This window comes from Erpetoichthys calabaricus, chromosome 13 (assembly GCF_900747795.2).
Source record: "Erpetoichthys calabaricus chromosome 13, fErpCal1.3, whole genome shotgun sequence".
NCBI lineage: Eukaryota > Metazoa > Chordata > Cladistia > Polypteriformes > Polypteridae > Erpetoichthys > Erpetoichthys calabaricus.
In genome coordinates, this window is record NC_041406.2 from 1,011,355 (window position 1) to 1,035,631 (window position 24,277).

A 24,277-nucleotide genomic window follows, 5' to 3' on the forward strand; every position below is an offset into this window, starting at 1 on the left:
AGTACAATAATAACTATGTTAATATATACAGTACTTGGGTTCCGCGGCTAACATTACAACAGCATCCCTTCTGTAACCTGCCTATTCCACTCAGGCAGGAAGGCTTCCGCCACTTGACCATAAACTACAATTCCCAGAAGTCATGGCGACGACGCAAACGGGCGTTGGGAGGCGTGTACCGTCTGCTCGTTCCGATAGGCTCTGCCGCGCCGCCCCTTTGATTGGCAGGTCTGACGCAGTAGTTCCTCAGCGGCGGGAAGCATGTAGCGGGTCGAGGGAAGTGGGGGCTCCGTAGTCGGGACGATGTTTCACGGCGTGTTCTACGCAGTGCTGGCGGGTTTTCTTGGTGCAGTCGCCTCATCTTCAGCGAAACTGTCTCTGGGAGCGGATTATCTGAAAGGCGTCTGCGAGAGCGGACTGAGGTCGTGGGTCGGGGACGAGGGACTTGGCAGAGAGGAGGATGAGGATGAAACGACGGCGTGTGACTGGGTAAGTCGTAGTGGCTCGGCCTCGGGCTTGCGGTGAGGTCCTCGCTTGTCACTCTGTTCATTCACTCGGGAACTCTTCGATCGCTTCTCGTGACGCACGTACCTAGTTAATCAAACACGCTGCCGGGCTCCGTGGGTGTGTCGGCGCCGCCCCTCTACGTCCTCAGATTGATTGCTGACGGAAGTTACTCCGCCAGTCCCGCCCACCTGTTTCAGCTGATTTTGCAAAGGAATTGGAAATTCGTACCTTCTCAACAATGTCAAAACGTGGGGGGGGGGGGAGTGAGAATGGAAGTGCGGAAAGTGTGCGACGCTCTCTGCCGCCGGCCAGGTATCAGGTGGAGGATCGGCCCTCCACACGACTTGTGACCACTGCTGTGATCCTTGGACATCCAGGGCCTGACCAGTAGAAGCCTTGGTGTCATTGATAAGAAGTTCTGGAATTTGCAGTATTCTGCAGAAATACTCATTCTTAGTAAAATACTCCAGCAAAGTTACGATTACACCTGGCAGCAAATGGCTGTCACTGGAGAGGAGAGGTGACGTTGGGAGCGGACACTGGTAACTCAGTCGAGGCCTTAAAGGCAGAAACATTTTACATGACAGGTAGACGATGTGAAAGGTGGGCTGTGTGTGACGTTATCCACAGTTAGAGGTCGAGTACCATTAATCTGAGTGATTTTTACATTTCACAGAGTAGGATATTAAGTTGCTACTGCATGCCGTACTCATTTATGCTTAACAGGAAATGATTGTCCGTTTTTTATTATTAAAGTTAAATTGATTATTATTTTCACATTTGGTTTCAGGGAAGTAAGATGGCTCAGTGGTTAGCTCTGCTGCCTCATGAATTTGGAGTCCTGGGCTTCAACCTCACACCTTGTCACTGTTTGTGGCTTGATGGTGATTCGTTCCTGCATTGTGTCCAGTGCTGCTGGGAAGTGCAGCGGCTCCCCTGAGGTCTGAGAGGAGTGTGTTAGGAGTGTGAAGCCTCTGACCCTGCACACATCTAGAGAGAGTGTGTGACACCCGCTGCACTTTATCTGCAGTACATTCACTGAAGACCAGCGTGTGACACAAGTCACTTTGGGGATGCACTGAAAGGTCTGTTTTGTATGCTAATCCTGTTACTGATATCTTTATTTTATTTTTCAAAGTCCAAGCCATAGCGTGTGTTTTACAGCAAATGGAGACATGCAAGGCGTTTTATGAATGATGTGCTTTGCATTTCTACATTCAGAATCTTAACACAGAGGCTGCTAAAGCATATTGGCACCTGGTAAAGTGAAAGTCGAGGCGGTGATGAGCTCTGATATGCTGGACATCATCACAGGTGTGTAACTGTGAACAATGCACGCTGTTGAAAGTGTGCAGACACCACTCGTTTTTAAAACATTCAATTTAACCCATACTTAAATATTAAGATTGCTCGCCACTTATAACTAACTAAGATATAGCCATCTATTATCTGGCTGTCTAAGTCAGTTCCTAGTCTGTCCCAGCAGCACAAACCCAAACCAACTCTCGATGAGACGCCATTTGCACACACACACACACACCCACCTTTAACTTCTACAAACAGATTAGAGTTGCCATTTTTCCTGATATGCATATGTTAGAGGAGTGGGTGGAAAACTGGAAAGAGAAAAATCCATAAGGACCCCGGGAGAAAATGCAGACTCCATGTGACCTGCGCTTGGGCCAGGAGCTGTGAGGCAGCAGGGCTAACTACTGAGCCGCTGTGCTCTCCACTCCTCGTGTAGCCAGATTATAATGGACTGTATTCTGGAAGTGATTGTCGTTGGCGAGTAAGCTCTTGTCTTTTTAACAGTGACAGTGTCACAATCAGTGTCACAATCACAGAAGAAGAGCTGCTGTGTTCAAAGTCTAAGGATAGTAAAGGTGATCAATCCAAAGAGATAAAAGACGACGTTCTTATGTGCCTTAGTGGCCGACACTTCACGTCTGAGGAGTATTTAGATAGATAGATAGATAGATAGATAGATATACTTTCTTAATCCCAAGGGGAAATTCTTTACGCTTTGCCTTAAGATTTTTAATTGTTGTGTCACACTGACGCCGAATTCATGTGTGGCAGCAGAGCAGGTCCCTTCTTCTGGGGCAGATGACACCTGCTTCTTGTCACTATTTATCAACTTAACCGCGATGTTGTTTGGTTTTTTTTCTTTCTTACTAACACTTTGAACTGTAAGTTTAAATGATTTCTGTCTGTGTGTGTTTCATGTCAGGACTGTAATAACTCGCCTACGGCAAGCATGATAAACGCTGGCTAGGAAAACCAATCAGATGGGCTTATTGTTATAAGACGGCGACTAAGCTACTGTACCTTCTTTATTCTGTATTACCGCATACTGGCGTCAGTCGAAAACAGAGTGAGCCGACGTTAAACGTAAAAAGAACAAGTCACCTGAAACTGTTAGCACGCTGCCATAAGGGAGGTCACGCACTTACCTTAGTAATTATTCAACGACTACTCCGCCGAGATTGTGCCATCTTTGGCCAGTTCTGATGCTTCTTCTATTTCTTATATTATTAGACGTGCAAGTAGAGATGCAGAATGCACTCCAGCCATTGCAGACAAACTGACAAGAAGTAGAGTCAGCTGGCAGTGCGTAACTCCTGAACTTTGTGAAAAGGGCCCATGCCAACTACACAGTGTGTGCCCGCATCTCCATTCTGTCTTCATGCCAGACATGTGGCCTAATCGCTCGACTGTTGGTTTTGTGCCGGCTGAGTCATCTGCTGTGGCCGTGAGAAGGAGATGAGGGGCCACCGTGGGCCAGACGTCCAGATAATGGCTTGTGTTGTGTGTGTCACGCCATAAGCTGTCGATTAAGATGGAGCTTCAAGGACCAGGGGTGCCTGAGATTTTGTGTGGACCCTTACAATGATGTCTGTCTGTCTGTCTCTCTATTACATAACGCCTTTCACACCTGTCTATCTATCGATCTATAAAGGTTAGATATTGTCAAAGTTGGGTCACACAGTTGCCCAGAGTTTCCAAGGAATACAATCTTCCCTGCTGAGCTGGCAGCTACAAACAGCAGACCTTATGCAGCAGGGGTCTGCCAACAGCAGGTTAGCTCACAGGAAGCAGCTGTCGAACGTGGTGGTCCAGCTTTGGTCTCCAGGTCAACAGAACACAAAGGTTCCACGGCTCGGAAGCAGCGACTGGGGCAGAGGCAGGCTGAGGGAGGGTTGGCAGGCCTCGGTCTTTCAAATGTCGTAAACCTCGTGTGAGAAGCGTGGCACACGCTAAGCCTGCCGCTGATCCCACCAAGGGGGCGGCTCAGAGGGTGTTGGTTTCTCTATGAAGTTCTGTTTAAGAGGGGCTTTCTGAAGGGCAGCTGTGTTTCTTTGCCATAGCGGTGACGCCGCCGGTCACAATACGGTAGGTGAGAATTACGTTAAAGCAGAGGGGTGCTATGCTTGTGACAAGTGACAAGTGCTAAAGGAGTCACTGATTTGCTTTTCCTTCATAAAACGACACCAAGCACCCCAAGTTTCCAAGCTGGAGTCTTCTGCTGCTGTCTGGTGGTCCTAAGGAAGTTCTTCCAGGGCTGTGTGTCCACTTGCTCTCTCGTTGTGGGGAACATACAAGTGAGAATGGAGTGACGGTACAAGTGTCTTCAGCGTGTGTTGACTCGCCCCTTGCAGGCATTTATTTAACCACACGAGCACTCGGTGGAGTATTCTGATTACTAGGGTGGCATCTCTTTTAATTTCTTGACCCACCCAAGTTCTTTGCCAGTCTGGTTTCTTAACATTTGACGCTTCTTTCTGAAGGCCATTTTAATTCAAATACCAAAGATGAGAGTCTGATATTCTCTAGTGGTGTCCACCATTGCTGGCTTATCTTGCTCACAATGCCAGTGTCCGTCAGCCCCTTTTATGAAGCGTTCAGTCTTTGTCCGTTTTTCTGTGCCATTCAGGCTGAGGTGGTGGTGGTCAGGACCCCACTTCGTCTCCTCCATCTCCTCATTTTTACGCACTTGGCTCTCAAGACGGCACATGTTTGCTCTTCCCTTGTTTCAGTTGTGAGGGCACAGAGGAGGTGGCAGCCTGGTCTTTTGTGTTTCCCCTGCCCAGCAGAGGTTGGCGTCTCAGAACTAATTCAGGATTGACTTTTCATTGAGCGCCTCGTAAAATGTTTAGTTTTCATGGTCTCTAAAATGTTAAAAAAGTGACCACACTGTTTATGAGGAAAATTTTCAAAAATGAAAGTGACATTTATAGTGACAAATATGAGGTGTGTCCTGCTTTGTTGACACAGTTTGTTTAGTGCGAGTGTTTGCTGGGAGTGAAATCCAAACAGGAGACTTAACTGGTGTATTGAAGCGGAAAAAGAATGGTGTGTGAAACCAGTCCGTCAAGTACGTGCTTATCGGAGCGTCATCTGTGTTTGTTTTGACCCAAATCAAAGTGCCAGGGCAAATATAACAGAAGATTACACAAATACCACAAGGGGCAAGTCCGCAAAATCCAAAACAAATCAAATCAAATGTGATCTTAGTCAACGTCAACTCTGCTGCTCTGCAAGTCCTGAGTCAGGCTGTGAAGGTAGGAGTCGTGTCACACCTGACACCCCACGTCCAGCCAGGCTCTTTGGGGGGTCCACACCAGATTCCAGTCAGCTACTTGATTCCTGTTAGTTTTAATTTATATTAAACACATATAATATATAAAACTGCTCCAAAAATGAAAGGAACACTTAGAAAACACGTCAGATCTCAAAGGGAAACAAACTCCTGCTGGCCATCAATGAAAAGGATCCACCAACAGAGGGACCCCCGAAAATCAAAGGGAACAAATGAGGTGCCAGGCAGGCAGCCAGGTGAGTCCACTTGGGCAAAACTCCAAGTTTGTATGCCAGTGCCTGACAATGTCCTAATGAGACGACGGATGGTGTCCTGGGGGATCTCCTCCCAGGTCTGGACCAGGGCAGCACTGAGCTCCTGGACAGGCTGAGGTGCCGGATGGACCCAAACATAATGTCCTACCCAGAGGGGTCCGGTCAATGGAATGATCGCCACATGAGGCCTGATGGGCATTGTCAGGCACCAGGAGGAACCAGCATAGGGTCTGACAATGGGTCCAAGGAGTTCATCCCGATACCTGATGGCAGTCAAGGTGCCCACCGTTGTCTAGCCTGTAGTAGTCTGTGTGTCCCTCCATGGATATGCCTCCCCAGACTGACCATCACTGACCCCAACCAGACTGGTCATGCTGAACGATGTCACAGGTAGCAGAACGTTTTCCTCGACTTCTCCAGACACTTTCACATCTGTCACATGTGCTCAGGGTGAACCTGCTGTCATCTGTGGAAGGCACAGGGCACCAATTCTGGTACAGTAATCCCTCGCTATATCGCGCTTCGCCTTTCGCGGCTTCACTCTATCGCGGATTTTATATGTAAGCATATTTAAATATATATCGCGGATTTTTTGCGGATTTCTGCGGACAATGGGTCTTTTAATTTCTGGTACATGCTTCCTCAGTTGGGTTGCCCAGTTGATTGGCACTATTGACGCTATTGGCAGATGGCTGAGAAGCTACCCAACTTACTTTTCTCTCTTTCTCTGTCTCTCTTGCGCTGACTTTCTCTAATACTGACGTAGGGGGATTGAGCAGGGGGGCTGTTCGCACACCTAGACGATAGGGACGCTCGTCTAAAAATGCTGAAAGATTATCTTCACGTTGCTACCTTCTGTGCAGCTGCTTCGTGAAGTGACATGCTGCACAGTGCTTCGCATACTTACAAGCCAAACAGTCCTATTGATTTGTTTGCTTGTCTCTCTATCTCTCTGACATTCTCTGCTCCTGACACGCACTCCTTTGAAGAGGAAGATATGTTTGCATTCTTTTAAATGTGAGACGGAACTGTCATCTCTGTCTTGTCATGGAGCACAGTTTAAACTTTTGAAAAAGAGACAAATGTTTGTTTGCAGTGTTTGAATAACGTTCCTGTCTCTCTACAACCTCCTGTGTTTCTGCGCAAATCTGTGACCCAAGCATGACAATATAAAAATAACCATATAAACATATGGTTTCTACTTCGCGGATTTTCTTATGGAACGCAACCCCCGCGATGGAGGAGGGATTACTGTATTCTATGGCAAATGCCAATCGAGCTCCACGGTGCCCACTAGAGGACATTGTCGGGCTCTCAGGCCCCCCTCATGAAGTCTGTTTCTGATTGTTTGCTCAGAGACATTCACACCAGTGGCCTGCCTGCCTACCTGCTGGAGGTCATTTTGTAGGCTCTGCCAGTGCTCATCCTGTTCCTCTGATGGGTTAAGGACATTCTACGAGGGGCCATGTCGTGCTCTCCTCGAGGAACTGCCTATCTGTCTCCTGGAATCTCCTCCATGCCTTTGGGAGACACAGCAAACCTTCTGGCAATGACAGGCATGTGGTATTGATGTGCCATCCTGGAGAAGTTGGACTACCTGTGCCAGCTCTGTAGGGTCCAGGTATCGCCCACCTCATGCTACCAGTAGTGACACTGACCGTAGACAAATACAAAATGAGAGACAAAGCAGATGAGGAGGGACAAATGTCAGTGGGCTCCCTCCAGCTGTTAAACCATTCACTCCTGTTTTGGGGGTCGTCTCCGTGTTGCCCCTCTAGTGCCCCCTGAGACTGCTGAACAAGCCCCTCTGCTCCTTCACTGAGCAGATCGATAGCCCAGAGGTCTCACTGACCTGATGCTGTACTCTCATTGAGAAGTCGTCCTCTCATTTTTTTGAGCACTTGATCAGTTATAATATGTGGTGTGTGACATTACGGCCTTGTCTTTGGTCACTCACCGTAGTTGCAGTCATTGCAGTGTTGACCATCTGCGGTTGGACATTAAAACCCACCAGCACTTTGGCTTACACTCCCCTCCTCTGCCCTGTTGTGCTCTTCTCAGATGCTCATCTTCTTCTCTTCCAGCTTCACATACCTCTGCGGCTCCTCTGCGGTGGGCTGCTCTTCACCTGTAATGCTGTGATGTGGACTTTCTTTGCCAAAGCACTCAGGTACTCCTCGTCTTCTGCAAGAGCCACTGTAACAACGACCGCTTCCAACTTTATATCCTCTGTAAGTACACTTGGGCCGTTTTTTAAAGGGGGTTGTGTCTGAATTGGGGAAGATTTTAAGAGGGGCGAGCGTGTGCAAAATGCTGACCCTGGACAGGAAGTAGGAAATGGAAGGCAGCGCTGATGAGAGACCATTCAGGTATGTGACTGTCACACGTGGAAAGTAAAAATGAGAAATGAAATGTTTTATTTGAATTAGGAGTTTTGATGTCAATTTATTACACGCTTTAGGGCAGGACTGAGTCCAGACAGGTGGGACTGAACCTTCTAAAGTTAGCGAACTAAAAAAAAAAAAAAAGTGTAGATGTCACATTACCTGGATTTTACTAAATATTTCAAAGGTGTGTGAAAATATCTATTTATAAAACGTGACTCATCAAAAAAGAAAAAGCTACCAGGATCTTCGTTTGCTCCAAAGAAATACAAAATGATTGTGGTGAGGACAGCAATGGTGGGTGTGTCGGGTACACTGCTCTGTCTGCACACCTTGTGATTTAAGGTTACACTTTATCATCTTCTTCTTCTTTCAGCTGCTCCCATTCAGGGTCACCACAGCAGATCATCTTGTTCCATATCTTCCTGTCCTCGTCATCTTGTTCTGTCACACCCATCACCTTCATGTCCTCTCTCACCACATCCATAAACCTTCTCTTAGTCCTTCCTCTTCTCCTCTTCCCTGTCAGCTCTATCCTTAGCATCCTTCTCCCAATATACCCCTCATCTCTCCTCTGCACATGTCCAGACCAATGCCATCTTGCCTCTCTGACTTTGTCCCACCTGAGCTGACCCTCTAATGTCCTCATTTCTAATCCTGTCCATCCTCGTCACCCCCAATGCATATCTTAGCATCTTTAACTCTGCCACCTCCAGCTCTGTCTCCTGTGCCACCACCTCCAGCCCATATAACATAGCTGGTCTCACTACCGTCCTGTAGACCTTCTCTGTCACTCTTGCTGATACCCGTCTGTCACCAATCACTCCTGGCACTCTTCTCCACCCATTCCACCCTGCCTGCACTCTCTTCTTCACCTCTCTTCCACAATCCCTGTTACCCTGTTGATCCCAAGTATTTAAACTCCTCCACCTTCGCCAACTCTACTCCCTCATCCTCACCATTCCTCCGACCTCCCTCTCATTCACACACATGTATTCTGTCCTGGAGGTCCTACTGACCTTCATTCCTCTCTTCTCATACAGTATCTCCACCTCTCCAGGGTCTTCTCATCCTGCTCCCTACTCTTGCTACAGATCACAATGTCATCAGCAAACATCACAGTCCACAGTGACTCCTGTCTAATCTCTGTCAGTCTGTCCATCACCACTGCAAATAAGAAAGGCCTCAGAGCCGATCCCTGATGTAATCCCACCTCCGTCACTCCTACTGCAGACCTCACCACTGTCACACTTCCCTCATACATATCCTGTACCACTCTTACGTACTTTTCTGACACTCACGACGTCCTCATACAATATCACAGCTCCTCTCCGTCACCCTGTCATTTGCTTTCTCAGGTCCACAAAGACGCAATGCAACTCCTTCTGGCCTTCTCTCTACTTCTCCATCATCACCCTCGGAGCAAACATCTCATCTCTGGTGGTCTTTCCTGACATGACACCATCCTGCTGCTCACTGATCATCACCTCACTTCTTAACTGAACTTCCACTACTCTTTCCCATAACCTCCTGCTGTGGCCCATCAGTTTTACCCCCTGTAGTTCCTACAGCTCAATCCCCTTTTCTCATAATAATAATAATAATAATGTTGTATCTTATCAATTAGTCAAATCTTTATGGTATTTGCAAATAATAAGCTATCTGTCTATCTCTCAGTGTATATATATATATATATATATATTTATATACACACACAGGGGTGGGCAAAAGTAGGTGTACACTTTGTATGGAAAAAGTCTTGCAGGCTATGATTATTACAATTAGCTTTATTAACATAAAGTAAAATATGACAAAGGCCCCGTGCACTCCCAGTAGGTAGACTCTCATCAGCGTTCAAACTGCTGGCCTTCATTTTTTTATACATTCTTGTAGTCTATGTGCTAAGTAAGGATATAAAATAAGAATAAGAAGACAAATAAAACATTCAATAATAAATAAATGAACAATAATACAGTGCATGTAGGGTTTAGCTGAGTTGGTTATATTGAGAAGATGAGGGTCCATTAAGGCCATTCCAGGTGATTTCTCTCTCTGTCAGTCTAAGCATTAAGATGAGTTGAAGGTTTCTAAGTTACTGCCATCTACCGCACTTAACAGGGAATGAAGAGGAAGAGGTTTTAGGACTGGGAGCAGGAAGCAGAGAGTTGTGGGACTCTGAACTAAACTCCCGAGACGTGGAGATGAAGCAGCGACCTGCCGACCTTTAAACAGAATGTCAAGGTGGACAGCTGAGCTATTAGCTGAACAAACAGCTTGACGGGCTGAATGGTCTTCTCTGTCAACTTTCTTATGTTCTTACCGTTAACAACACCAAATGTTTAAAAAGGAGACGAGTCCATCCCGGGCTGTCCTACTGCTGTGTTGTTCCTGGGGATAAAGATAACTGGTGTCAAGGTTTCTGCTTCAGCCTCACGCTTGTGTAGTTTGTTTCAGATTCCCATGAGTCTGGTTTCTGTCATAGACGTGCCTCCCTTTAACTTTCAGTTGTGTTCTCGACTTTCTAATTGCTAGAATTAATGCTGAGTCAACTCTGTTGGTGCCTTTGAGAGTTTTGAAGACCTACATTTCAATCCCCATGCAGCCTTCTCTCCTCGGGACTAAAGGGTTTTCATTCCATCGGTCTCTTCCAGCCGAATGTGCTCTTTGGTCCCGAGAGGCACTCGGTTGCTCTACTTGGCCGAGGGGCTTCTTTCTCTGTTTTTCTCTGCACACAAGATTTGATTCAAGTCAAATGTCATTTGTCACATCCAGTATGAGACGTAATGAAATGCTCAGTTACTCAACTCCAGTGACTGTGCCTTTAAGAAGATACACAGGACAGTAACATGTGACTTTATACATATCAATAAAAATCATTAGGAGACTTTTAAAGATGTGACACCTCCAAATATAACATCGTCACTTAAGTCATTCATGTCACAGAGAAGGGCATCGTGCAGTTCCAGACTCTTTCTTACTGCTAATGTCCTTCATGATTGTAAACTCTAGTATTGTGTCGCTACTTCAATGAAGCCAAAAAGAGTCCACTCCTTGGATCTGAGCAGTTCTGGAATCCATCAAATGGACTCTCTTTGGACTTAGTAGTTAGACTCTTTCTTTCTTTCTTTCTTTCTTTCTTTCTTTCTTTCTTTCTTTCTTTCTTTCTTTCTTTCTTATATGGAGACCACACTTTCATGCCGTATTCCAGGCCTGTGGACCCCTCCATAGGTCAGTCACACTCTGCACTGTGCCTCATGTAATAAAGTTGTCAGTCCGGTCAGGAGGTGCTGCCATTTTGGTCCCAACTGCTCAGCTGTACAGCTTTTGTCATGGATGGTGGACATTGGATCACTTCCTCCCATGTGCCCTGTTTCTCTCCAGATTGAAAACACGACTGTGCGTTTCCCTTGAATCTTACTTTCTAGCATGGACTTCTTAATATTACACACACACACACGCTGTACCTTTAGGGAACTGATGTGCCAGTCGTCACTATGGTGCCCACTGATGACGGTATTTATAATTGAAGGCCAGCAGAGAGATGCTGTGTCCAGAGACAAAGACAGACCTGACATAAATAACTTATTGTTCAAGTAGAAGTTGGTGGAATTAGTCTGTTGGCTTCAGCACAGGCTGAGAGGAACCAGTCTGGGGCTGACGTTTTCTGCAGATCTCGCTTTAGCTATACTTCTGAACGTTGTCTTAATTCACAGATTTTGTGTACTTGAACTCTAAAGGAAGCCGTTTTACATTTCTAAATCTCTTGCATGGAAAGAATTATAAAACTTTGTGTGTCACCAGAAACACGATGACAAGGTGCACACTGGTGCTGATTGGCTGTTAAATTCCAAGGAGGCTGACTTGATTTGTGTTTGGCGCCCATCAAGTCTCTGGCTGCGTAATCCTCCTTGGCAATAGAAAGATGAACATCCAGCTGAGAACGGGGCACTCATTCAGTGCAGGTACCCACTGCTGGCACATCTATAAGACCTGTGAGAAAATTCAAGGAGATCTTGTGAACTTTGATTTGTTCTCACAAAGGTGTAACCTGGAGCTCTCCTCCCTGTCATCTTTCTAGAGGGGTAGGTGGCAGAGAATGGGACTGCTTGGCACAACACATTCAATCAGGATCATTAAAGGCCTTCCTGTCCCGTCCCGTTGCTTGCTCCTTTCTTGTGGACCTTTGGCACTCGCTTAGTGTGTTTTTATGGTTGCAGATCACATGTGCAGTCAGTGGTGTGAAACAGTTAGGAGGCTTGGCTACCCGTTATTTTGTAATGTTGCACTAGACATGGCCGACAGACACAAACGGTGCCAGCCTGCTCTGCGTTGGTCAAACATGTGGAGAGGAATTTCACTGCACTGTCTTCATGTGGCAGTGACTCTGAAATGAGCCGAGGACACCCCAGTTTTAGCAGGTCAGAAAATTACAACAATATCGTCCACCTGCAGAGTACAACAGAGACGGGCCACACCGGAACAGAATGAACGATAGTCATTGTTCAGAACTTGATAGAAGTGACTGAGGATGGCGTCAGTAACTTTACTGTTTCTTGGTGGCAGACATTTATTTAAAGTCCTGTGACAGTGAGGTGTTTATCATTGTAGGCTTTGATGCCAGTATAGTGTTGGGATTTACAGCAATGTGTAGCCAATGTGTAGTGAACCGTCACTAGAATAACGTGGCACATCACCACTGTGCCGTCTCCTTTCATAAGCCCCAGTCCCCCCAGTCCCGTGTTCTATGCCCTCATAACGCAGATGAACTAAATAAGAAAGAGCCGAGGGAACACTTTGGCTTTCCTTTTTTTATTTGGGTAGTGACATCACTTTAAGAGAAGCCCACCAAATCAATGAACTGATTAAGGAAGCAGACTCCGTTATGGGATGCACTGTGGACTTGCTGGAGGCAGTAATGCCATTATATACTGTACATACAGCGTGAGCCAAACTGAGGGACCCCATTTCTCCAGGTTATTGTGTGAGGTGTTTGGGGGTCTTTTGACAGGCAATCCCTTGTAGTTCCCAGTCGGCCACATGCCTTGGTCCGGTGTGCACCGTGCTGTCGAGATGTTCTTCAGAAACAACGAACCATCATCACAACACAACGCGCCTTCTGAACGCACTTCATTATTCCTCCTGACGGTGATGTCCCAAATCAGACAGACGGGTACAACATTGAACAGAAAATCTGCAGGCCGTCCTCAGACTGTAAGAACGAACACCTGAAAACATCCAAGCTGTAAGGGCGTCCATTCTGCAGTCTCCTAGACGTTCAGCGCACTTCTGCCGTCGGCATTTCCAACACGTCTTTGATTTTTAATTTCCATCCTTACAAAATGTTGGCAGTGTAGGAACTCCCTGAGAGAGACTGGGAGAGCCATAGAGAGTTGTGCGCCAACAAACTACGAACTGTTCATTGAGATGCCATCGTCATGTGAGGTCAGCCACCAGACACATTGTCATTTGAATTGTTGTGTAAATAAGCAAAACTTCTGCTATTGGGCTGAAACAGACCCTCGTGAACTTCAGAGACCCCCGCACAGTGAGCACACGTGTTACAGCTTGGTGCACCGTTACAGAATTGGGCATTGTAGGCCCTTACTTTTACTTCAGAACGTGACATTGAAATGCGAGAGAGTTGTGGTGGATGTCACAGGATGGAGCGTCAGGTCATACGGCCTGCGCGGAGATCCATGCAAGTTTAGTGGGAGATGTTTCTGGGGAAGCTGATCTCCCTGCATGGTGATGTCGGGTGGCCATCACATTCGCCTGATCTCGCTCCGTGTGGGGATATCTCAAGTTGAAGGGATCCACACACCCACCTTAAAACCTTGAAGCCCTCAAGGACGCCACTGAACGAGTCATGCGAGTGTTCAGAAATCATCTCAAAGAGTGTATCACTAATGATGGCCACCACCTTGAAGACATCATTTTTAAAACACAGTGAAAAAAGTCTCTTTTGTGTACCCTGTCTTGAAATGTATTTGATCTTGTAGCGGGTTTGTAGAATAAACGTTTGAAATGTGGTACTTCTTTTTGGCTCACCCTGTGTGTGTGTGTGTGTGTATACAGTATGTACACTAGGGGTCTTACCCCTGCTCACTTCACTCGCCAACCCCCCCGACCTGCGCTATGTGCCAGCCACTTCACGTCTCTGCCACTCAAGTTGTGAAGAGGGGGGCTGAACGCACCCCAAGGAGACGCGGTCGCTCCTCTGAAACCCCCACTTAAACGCTGACACAATGGGAATGAATCCCGTTTTATTTTTTACCTCCTCGATCCCCTGCTGGTTTGCTGCTGCGCCGTGTGATCTGCACCTCGTGCGGTGCTTTGAACATTTAAACGCCTGTACAGCAGCTGTCTTTGTCATTTACTCTTTGTCTTTTATTTCCGGCCCCTGGCCCGGTTAAATCTATTGGCACAAAGTCTCGTCTCGCGGGACGTGACTTCTTGATATTTTTTAGTTTATAAATTAAAAACGAAATAAGAATCTGAAAATCTAACAACATCGGATTAAAGTTCAATAAATTCTGAAAAGAACGGGCGGAGTGGTGGCTCTGAGGCTAAGGGTCTGCACTGGTATCCTGAAGGTTGCCGGTTCGAATCCCCGTCACTGCCAAAAGAGATCCTACTCTGCTGGGCCCTTGAGCAAGACCCTTAACCTGTAATTGCTCCAGGAGTGCTGTACAATGGCTGACCCTGCACTCTGACCCCAAGGGGTATGCGAAAACTAACAAATTTCTAATACGAGAAATTGTATAAGACAAAATAAAGAACAAAAAATATATATATATATATATATATTGTGGAATATGGCTGGCCGTTCATCCCGGCCAATACCCCCAAGCCACCAGGTGGAGCCCTGCCTGCAACATAGAGGTGCCCCAAGTTCCAGCAGGGCATCATGGACAGTGGAGTTTTTCATCACAGCCCTGCTGGATACTATGGGAACCTCCAGGGGACGCTGCAGGAAGGCCCAGAGACTTTTGTTTCACTTATAACCCGGAAGTGCGTCTTAGTCACAGCGACAGAGCAAATGACTCACTTCTGGGTTGAAGAAAAGGAGTTTTTATCTGACCTGGAAGTGTTAACAATCAGAGAGACAGAGAGAAACACTTTCGGGCCAAGGACTATAAAAGAACTATGGGAAATCCCAGACGTCGAGCTGAGCTGGGTGGAAGGGTGGCAACGCGTCTGGGAGTGGAGGATTGATTAGTGATTGATTATTATTTATTTATATGAGTATTGTGGAGTGTAGGGTGCTTTGTGCACTGTTTATTGATAAAATAAAGTCATATTGGACTTTTATCTGGTGTCTGGCATCTCGAACAAGGGTTCAAGGGAGCGATAGCACCCTCTATCTGTTACAATATATATGTAGGTTTTAAAATAAGTGTGACAAAAAAAGTGACATAAAATTGTTGCACAAAATCATTGCACTTTTAGGCTTAGGATTTTATATATATATATATATATATATATATATATATGGAGTAGATGTGTGTGTGTTTGTGTATATATATATATATATATATAGTATATTTAGATATATATTTACAGTATAGTGTGTGTGTGTATATATGTGATAAAGTGAACAAAAAGTATCAAATATGTACTGTGTAATTGTGTATATAAATATATTTAATTATGAGAGTGAGAGCGTTGCATGCTGGGTACAGTATACTTATTATTAGTGTGCGTTTCTATTGTATTGTTGTCAATTATACAAACTTGAACTTGACAATGGACGGCACGGTGGCGCAGTGGTAGCGCTGCTGCCTCACAGTTAGGACACCTGGGTTCGCTTCCCGGGTCCTCCCTGCATGGAGTTTGCATGTTCTCCCCATGTCTGCGTGGGTTTCCTCCCACAGTCCAAAGACATGCAGGTTAGGTGGATTGGCGATTCTAAATTGGCCCTAGTGTGTGCTTAGTGTGTGGGTGTGTTTGTGTGTGTCCTGCGGTGGGTTGGCACCCTGCCTGGGATTGGTTCCTGCCTTGTGCCCTGTGTTGGCTGGCATTGGCTCCAGCAGACCCCCGTGACCCTGTAGTTAGCATATAGCGGGTTTGATAATGGATGGATGAACTTGACGATGATCCACAAGGCCTCCATGCAGACCACTGCTGTGCATGTCGGACACTTGCTTAATAAAGTTCTATTTTAAGTAAATGGTTCCTCAGGATTTCTTTGGAGTTGTGAAGTTTTCCATTGTCTTCTTAACCCCAATTTCCTTTTGGTTTTCCAGGCTTTTCTTGGCCAGCTCATCTTTGGCGAAACGCACGCTGTGCTGTGGTGGGTCGGGATTTCCCTCACTCTGTCTGGACTGTTGGTGCTGCACAGTGCGGTGCCTCGAGCCAAAGATGCGCCTCTTGTGAAGAAGGAGCAATAAGTGACGCCTGAGCTGGACTGGCTGTCACCAACGCTGTGATGTGGGCAGCCAGAAGTGGCACGGCTCACACATTCTCAAGTCACACCTCGACCCAACTCTGTGCTGTACAAGTTAGTGCTAGGAGTCGTGTGTTTGGCTCCCGTTCCTCCCACGTCCCGTGGGGCTGCTGACTGTTTAACGGAGTTTTGATGCCAGCACTGCTCATTCACTGTGATCGATTTCTAAAGCCTGGACGGGTCCCGCTGACCACACATCCCTGTGATTCATTTAGAGTGAAGCCTTGAAAACTTCTTATGCAACTGTAACAGAACGTGCTCGACATTTTCCTTGTTGTCTGTTCTCTGACTGTTTCAGGCCCAAAGGTGACCTGTTTATGTCTGTCGTCTCTTGTGAATTGTCAAGTCTGCAAAAAGGTTTGTGTCCTTCTTTTGAACAGGAATGCATTTCCACCTTAAATGAAGGAAAGGGAAGCCTGTGTCCTCGTCCTTATTCTTCTGTGTGTATCTTTATATATGTGTGTGTGTGTGTGTGTGTGTGTAGTACCCGCTGGGGACACACTCAGGCTGCTAGGAGTTTCAGTTAATGCTGATATCTTTCATAACTTTATTTGACAAAAATAAATCTATGGACCGACTCGGCATGCAGCTCTCTCTTTATGGTAGCTTTCCTCTCAAGGCCGCTCTTGTCCTTCTCCGAGTGTTACGTTAGCTTGGATCAGATCTTAAACTGTGTCCCTAGACTTGGTCAGGATGTCCCTTTGAACAGGACGTTTCTCACAGGAGTACCCTTGGGTTGATCTCTTGAGTTAGAAGAGCTGGGGTGGGACATGAAATCTGCTGAGGCCCCTAACTACTCGCCTTCCACTTTCTTAATTCCTTTCCATTCATGGAATCTCCCTGGAATTTCCTGGATTTGCTATTCACACCTTGCTGGGTGTTTTATCTTCATTGTCTTCTACTTTCTCTTTTTTGTGTTCTTTATTGTGTGGTCAGATCTCTTTATAACGTGTCGTCCTCCAGAACGTCTCCCCACCTTCACTTCTACGTTTATAACCTCAGGCAGTTAAGGTGCAGTAAAAGACGAGCAGGAGTGAAGTTACGACTTTAAATAACGTGTTATTGAGAATATTCATAAAATAACAATTAGCAAAGTATAAGTGAACACTGGCGGCCACACAACCTGACAGATGCTGATGTGGAGGTTCAGGAGGCACACGGACTTGTTAGTTACGTGAAGTGTCTCGAGATTAGACGGGTGTCATTTGGGGTCAGCTTTCTACAGCACAGGCCACATGCCTGTCTCAATATGGCCGCCTCAGTGGGGTCTTCACTTCAGTTCCTGGTGTGTGAGATGCTCCTTCATCAGGTGGTGTGACTGAGGGAGGCTCTCTGTCCACACCCTGCAGCCAGTAGGGCGTCGTGGTACTTAATGGTTTCTGATTTAAAACCAAACCAGTAGAATTGTGCTGTGACACACCAGCACCCCCCAGTGTCATTTGTTGAGCTGATGATTGCCAACTAGGTGGTCTGGTTTTCCTATGGGGGCTCACTGGCCAAGGCGACCCTCTCCTAAAACTCCCTATCCTGACTTCGCCCTAAGGTTAACCCTGAATGCTCCTCAGTAGTGACACACTAGCGTTACAAATGAAGACATACGAAATATTCATCAACTTGTATGTGCAACTTCCCAGCATGGCACTGGGTTTGTGGGGGTGACACTTGACGCTGTCGTCTCGAGCGTTTTACCCCCAAATGACAGTGCAGTGCTTGTTCTGTTTCTGTATTCTGCCAAGTTGGAGTCACGTGACCCACAGCCCTAACCCTAACCTTTTGAAGTTTGACTTTTCCAGAATGCTGGATGACCGCAGTTTGTTCAGGATAACACTGCCTGGTCGCTTCCTTCACCCGCCATTAATGGTGTGGGTCACGCGTGGACTCGCCGATGTGCTTATTGGCTTTCAGCTCCAGACACTTCGAACCGCTGACCTAAAAGAACACAAAGCCGTCCCGCCAGCCGCTAGAGTCTCTTTCTTACGTGTCTCTTTGTTGTCACACCTTGGGCTGGGGTGTCGGTGCTCCGCCATTTGGGGGTCCATTCATTAAATACACAGGAGAAGAAGGTTATGACAGAAACGAAATAATAAATCAAATTGACATGGAATACATAAGCAGACAAAGGAAACCCTGATAACATGAGCGCTAGCAATCTCCGAAAAGCCAAAACAAACTAAGGAGGAATTGAAAGACAAGCCGAGGGAGGAGGCCCAGCGTTTCTTCTGCTCTTGTTGTCGTTTCTTTGTGTGATTTGCTATCCTTGGCTCACCTCTGCAGGCCCCACGCCCTTTCGCCTTCCTTGTTTGCCACTTTTTGTTTCTGTTTTTAAACTTTAATTAAATACTGAGATTCCTTGAGGGGCTTCTGTCATCAGGTCAGTGGTTTTAACTCCTCTTCTTCTTCTTCTTCTTCTTCTCTTTTGTACATTTTGAACTCTTAAAGCAAGCTTCCCGTGGCTGGGCCTGTGTAGGCCTAAACCTGCCTGTGGTAGTTGGGGTCAGGCAGGTCTGTGAAGGCTCAGGTGGGCTTGTCGGTTTTTCTGGGGGCCTCGCGCCCTTTTTTAGTGTTGAGTTTTCCTTTTGCTTTTCTCCCTAAGGACAGAATGCTCTTTCAGTGTCAGAAGTCGGACATAGACGAAGCAGATAACGTATGTCAGCCTCTATAATACAAGCTGATTTCTGGTCCCTCCAGCCAGGTAACTGAAGGGAGACCACTCTGACTGGGGCGCCGGTCCCCACCTGCCATGTCACCACCTTGTCCTGGCCTGAGCTTCTCCTGCTGTGATCCAAATGCCTCAGACCTGAGACCACGTCCACGTTTTCAGTGAGGATGAGCTGAGTGCGAAGGGGGAGTTTGATTTGGGGTCACGAGTGTGGTCAGGGGTGACGGACGCAGTAACAGAAAATCTCCAACCTTAAGGAACACGCGAGCCTCACGGTGTCCGACCGCACTGAGGACACTTTGTGGATTTGTTAAAGGAGGCGCTGCCCTTATGAGTGGCAGTTTCTTCTCGGCCCCCCATGGCAGTGATGCCTGCTGATGTGGGCGTCTGTCCCTGGTTGTGACGTCAACTTTCACCAGCAGGGAGACCAAAAGATGGACTTTGTCCTTATGAGGCAGTTTGGTTTAAGCTGCTGTGATGTTTCAGGTTGTTGGACTCCCTGTTCTTTATTCTAGAAAGCAGGGGGGCTTTGGCTGACCTCAGGGGCTTCATGCCACTCAGCTAAACCTCATCATCTTAGTGCGTGTCACGTAAATAGGTGACACTTGAGTGTGCATACTGCACGCTGTCACCCATTTGTGACGAGACCTCGACAAAGGCTGCTTGGTGGAACATCGGTGGGTCCAGCTGGTTGTTCTTGTCTGTGCAGTGCGGCCTGTGGACGTGAGGGTAACGTGACTTGTTAACATGGAGGGGTCACAGGCCTTCTGACAAACGTGTCACATCGAGTGAGGCCACCTCAGACCTGCATTAGTTGGTCACTTCATCATCACTTCACTGGTGTGTTGCAGGTGTAGACCCCAAAAAGTGTTTGTGGCGGTGACAGTAAGGGACGCATCGTCACAGAAGCTCAGCTAACGTGTCACCCGTAAATAACAACGTGACACATGAGCTCAGAGGCCAAGCAGCCTGTGCTTCACCATAAAAGCTCAACGTGCCTTACGTTTACTGCAGAGCCTAAAGGACTTTCACCGATTGGGGACATTCAGCGTTCATTAGGCGATTAATCCAAAGAGTAATCAATAATTTATTAGCAGCAAACTCCCGATTCTGCAGAGCAAAACAAAGAACTCGAGGAGCGTATGGACGAGTTATTTCTCTTCCCTTTGCTCATCCAAACTTTACGCTTTTATACGTTGAGAGCCGCGAGGAGCGAGAGCTCAACGTGTGGCCATCGAATCTTCAAAATGGCCGCCGCCGTTCCATTTCTAGCCATGAAGCTCACGGCTCAGACACGGCTGAGTCTCCAGATGTCATAAAGCCCACCGCTCGGGGGTCTGCGTCAGTAATACGCATGATGATAGAAAGATGTTACAGGGACAGAAAGAGTCACCGGGACGTTAGCATTCACGCTGTGAAGAGGTGGCAGAGGCCATCGCGATTCTTCAATGGAGTCCGGTGACCTATGAAAGCCTGATGTCCCTCAATGCCCCTCTGGACATTAAGTGCTCCCACACCGACTATGCTGGAGTTTTAACATGAACGCTGATGATCTCTGGAGATCAGGTAAGCTGAGTGGTGCTTTCTGTTCATCATGTCACTAGACGGTGGTGACATGTTGCTGAGTCACACGTGACAACATGGCCACTGCTGTCCAGCACTGCATGTGCTTCTGCCGCCTTGGACGTCACTGCTGAGTGACAACTTGGACGGCAAGAAGAGGAAGCAGGTGGCAGATGAGCTTCCCTTTGCAGAACATCAGCTGAAGGTGACTCGCCTCAGATGGCAGTGCCAGTGAGCAGCCACTCCTGAGGTCAGACAACCCATGGATTTGCTCCCAAGTCGCTCCACAGGGTGGGCCTTTGTGCCCTGAAGCTGCAGGTTGCACTCCATTCATTGTCACCAGTCACCCCTGAATGCACCAGGATGACTTTTGATGCCAATACAACTCTGTGACGTGCTCATTGGTACCTCTGCTCTGGTGTGCCAGCCATGCCATGTGATCAAGAAGCTTGAGGTCCTGCTCCGGCTTTGTTTTAGTGCCCTTTCCTTAAAAAAATCAACGAAAATGAGGAGCGTTGAAGACAGAATGGCGCAGGTCAGTAAAGCTGGAGACGGGCATCTTGCCAGGCTGGCTGTTTCAGGTCATCACAGGGTTCTTTATTTCTTCTTTGGTACAGATTGCTACTCCATACGCATTTCCACAGATGAAACGTTTTCCAGTTTATTGTCTTTGGTCTTAAGGTTTGTTGGCGACTAAGTTAACAATTTGTTTTTTGGGATTGGCATCCCGTAATGCAAACAGTTGTGCAAATAAATTCCCAGATTAGGACCACTCAGGTCCTGACAGGCATTAATGCCCGCCGCCGGGTGGGCCTTTGTGACAAAGCAAACATTCCGGTGAATGCGGGGCGCAGCTTATCATTGGCACGTTTTATGGCACTCAGTGAATCATAAAGTCCACCTGGCAGGGCGATTAGAGAGCCACATGGAAGAGTTGAGGCGGGCGGCAAGCGGGTTCACTGCCAGGCACATGAGTGTCACTGACTTGGGGACAAGCGGGTTCACTGCCAGGCACGCGAGCGTCACCGACTTGGGGACAAGCGGGTTCACTGCCAGGCACACAAGTGTCACCGACTTGGGGAAAGAGCACATTGTGTGGAAGGTGACCCGCCCAGGCCAGCGGGTGTTGAATATGTGGCCTTGTGTGGCCGTCACTGTCCGGTGAACAAGGTGGGAAAACTCAGCAGTTCACATGTGAAGTAAATAATTCAACTGAGACACAAGTGTGGTAGTCTGGGGTCCTGCCTGGTGCCCCCTCTGGGATGGGTAACATGCAGGACATTCTCAGACCAGGGTCACGGGGAGCCAGAGTGGGCCCTGGCAAGACACGGCTGTAGTCGGCCATCGTGGGACTCAGACCCCGATGTTCATTGGTGATGCCAGCCCAGCACTGATGGGGACGTCTCCTGTCCTGAACGTCTTTGGAAATGCGGCAGGAAAGCGGACCTCAGCGGGTGTAGTGCCCGGAATCCCACTTGCCGAGGTTTGCCTTCATTTTTCACGCTGGAGTCTCCTGCGATTTTTCAGGTTAGGAAGGCAGACGTTTCGAAGTCGGCGCTTTGACTCCCCTCTGTAAGTCGTCACCAAGGAGGACATCAGTGGGACTTTCCAGAAACAGTCCCGCCGTTAGTAGGTGAGGCTGCTGCTGAGGTGTGATGTCACTCTGGTGGATTTCATTTTATTATTTATGCTCCACGCTTGATGGGTCACATGACCACAGCTCAGCATGTCAATGACGTCACCTGATGTGTCAGTACGAATATGGCTGTGACGCAAGTAGAAGGCTCTTTCAGTTGTGACCGGACGAGTGCGATAGACCGGTGTCAGTGGCTCATGACGTGGCCATCAGAGTCGAAAGCACAAGCAGCTCCACCGCAGCACCTGAGTGGAGCCTCAAGGTCTGTGTGCCCGGTGGGAGAAGCTCAAACAGACAGACGGCTGCCTGGAGTCCATGCGGGGGCCACAGTGTGTGCTGAGAGTGCCCTCCGGGGCTGAGTGGTGCACCCTGATCCTCCTCTGTGCCCTCGACACCCCCGCCCGCTGCAGCTGTGACGTCACAAACCCGTCTGATACCATTGGAATAGTCTAGCCCCCCCCCCCCCCCGTGGACCACTCTATTGTTACAGAATCATTACGGTCGAGTGAATTATGTTTGTCACTTTGGTGTGTTGGATGAAGCCCATGTCACCGAGGCGAATCTGACAAAGGAGAGCACACAGAAACAGTGGCACCGCTTGGACGCTGGGTGACGCCGTTTACCAAAGTGAGCAGAAGCGCGCGTACGCCTGGCGTGTGACAACGTGCAGCGCATTACGCCAAGTTTCATTTTTAAACACCCTGACACGACGTTTGTGGGTGCGCACCCTTTATACACGAGAGCCCAGGTCTTTATAGCTTGTGTATTTGCCACCCAGTCCTAAAACTGAAAGTGGGGTAGTGCCATGCCACCTTCTGCTTTAGGTCTTTGTAGGGCCGCCCTTTGGATGTTTCGAATTCCAAATAAATGAGGCTGTGATTAACAAATCTTTTCTTAACAAGTTAGATTCAATGAATATGGAGAGAAGAAGCAGCGTTTATACACGAGGACCCAGGAGGTGATGACGTTTGATCTCCAGACTCCGAGTCAGGGCCAGGAAAAAAGTCACAAATAAATCGAGGAAACGGCGCACTGGAGGAAAACCAAAAATCAGTCAAACAAGTCAAGTCAGGTTGGGGAGCCTGCACTGGTACAGCGTGCCACCACACCCACCACACGATGAAACAACTCGGGATCCCGGTTGGCAACCCCCCAGGCAGACACGCGGTCCAGTCCCACCCTCCAGAAATGACCCTCTATCTGCCACAGCCAGGTGTTACGTGGGCGACCCCTTGGCCTGGTCCAGCCACTCGGGTCCCCAACAATGATGATCTTATGAACCGGATCACCCGAAAGGTAATCAGGCCACATGGCCATAGTGCCGTAATGGACGCCCCCTCACAATGCAGGTCATGTCCCTCATTCGGGACTCCATGAGCAACACAAAGTCAAACCAATGGGACCCGAGGATTTTCCAGTGAGACACACATGAAGGAGTCGAGTCTTCATCTCAGGTCACTGGATAGCGTCCATGTCTCACAAGCATATAGGGAGCACCAGGACTCTAAAGACTCGGACCTTCGCCACACACCCCTCTACAGTGACCTCATGACCCCACATGCTCTCCCAATCCATCTACTGACTTCATATGAAGAGTCACCAGAGTCACATGAATGTCACTGCTGAGGTAAGTAAACCCCTCGACGAGGTCAACACTCTCTCCGCAGACAGACACCCTGCTGAAGGCCGTGCCCAACAGGTCATTAAAGGCCTGGCTGTTGGTTTTTATCAGGACCCTCACAAGCCCAGACACTCAGACTCCTCATTCAGTCTCTCGAGACCCCCGATCAGAGCCTCCATTGAAGATCACAGCATCGTCAGCAAAGTCAAGATCTGTGAATCTCTCTTCACCAACAGATGGCCCACAGCCACAGGACCCCACACCCCTGCCCAACACCCAGTCCATGCCAGCACTGAACAGAGTAGGAGCAGAACACACCACTGACAGACCCCAGAATCAATTGGGAAAAACACAGAGGGTCTGCGTCCACTCTGCACAGCACTCACAGTACCAGTGGACAGGCCGGCCATGATGTCCAGCAACCTTGAGGGGATCCCATGAAGTTTCAGGATGTCCCACAGGGCAGTGTGATCAACTAAGTCAAACGCTTTATGAAAATCGATAAAGGCTGCGAAGAAACTCTGCCGATATTCGTGTTTGTGCTCCACGAGACCCTCAGTGCCAGGATGCGGTCGATGGTAGACAACTTAGGCGTAAAACCAGACTG

At 47.8% G+C, this 24,277-nt stretch overlaps 1 protein-coding gene across 1 annotated transcript; it reads left to right on the forward strand.

The window, feature by feature from the left end:
• Positions 1–210: 210 nt before the first annotated feature.
• Positions 211–16,610, forward strand: tmem42a (transmembrane protein 42a). Its single transcript, XM_028817880.2, has 3 exons — positions 211–489; positions 7,446–7,592; positions 15,992–16,610. Exons 1-3 carry the CDS (start codon positions 304–306, stop codon positions 16,133–16,135), a joined length of 477 nt encoding a protein of 158 aa, XP_028673713.1. The 5' UTR covers positions 211–303; the 3' UTR covers positions 16,136–16,610.
• The last annotated feature ends 7,667 nt before the right edge of the window (positions 16,611–24,277 follow it).

What these genes read in the sequence shown, in the direction of transcription:
- tmem42a (XM_028817880.2), top strand. Translation starts at nt 304, where the DNA reads ATGTTTCACGGCGTGTTCTACGCAGTGCTGGCGGGTTTTCTTGGTGCA. An exon ending in AAACGACGGCGTGTGACTGG is followed by an intron (nt 490 to 7,445) that starts GTAAGTCGTAGT and finishes CTTCTCTTCCAG; the next exon opens with CTTCACATACCTCTGCGGCT. An exon ending in CTTCCAACTTTATATCCTCT is followed by an intron (nt 7,593 to 15,991) that starts GTAAGTACACTT and finishes TTGGTTTTCCAG; the next exon opens with GCTTTTCTTGGCCAGCTCAT.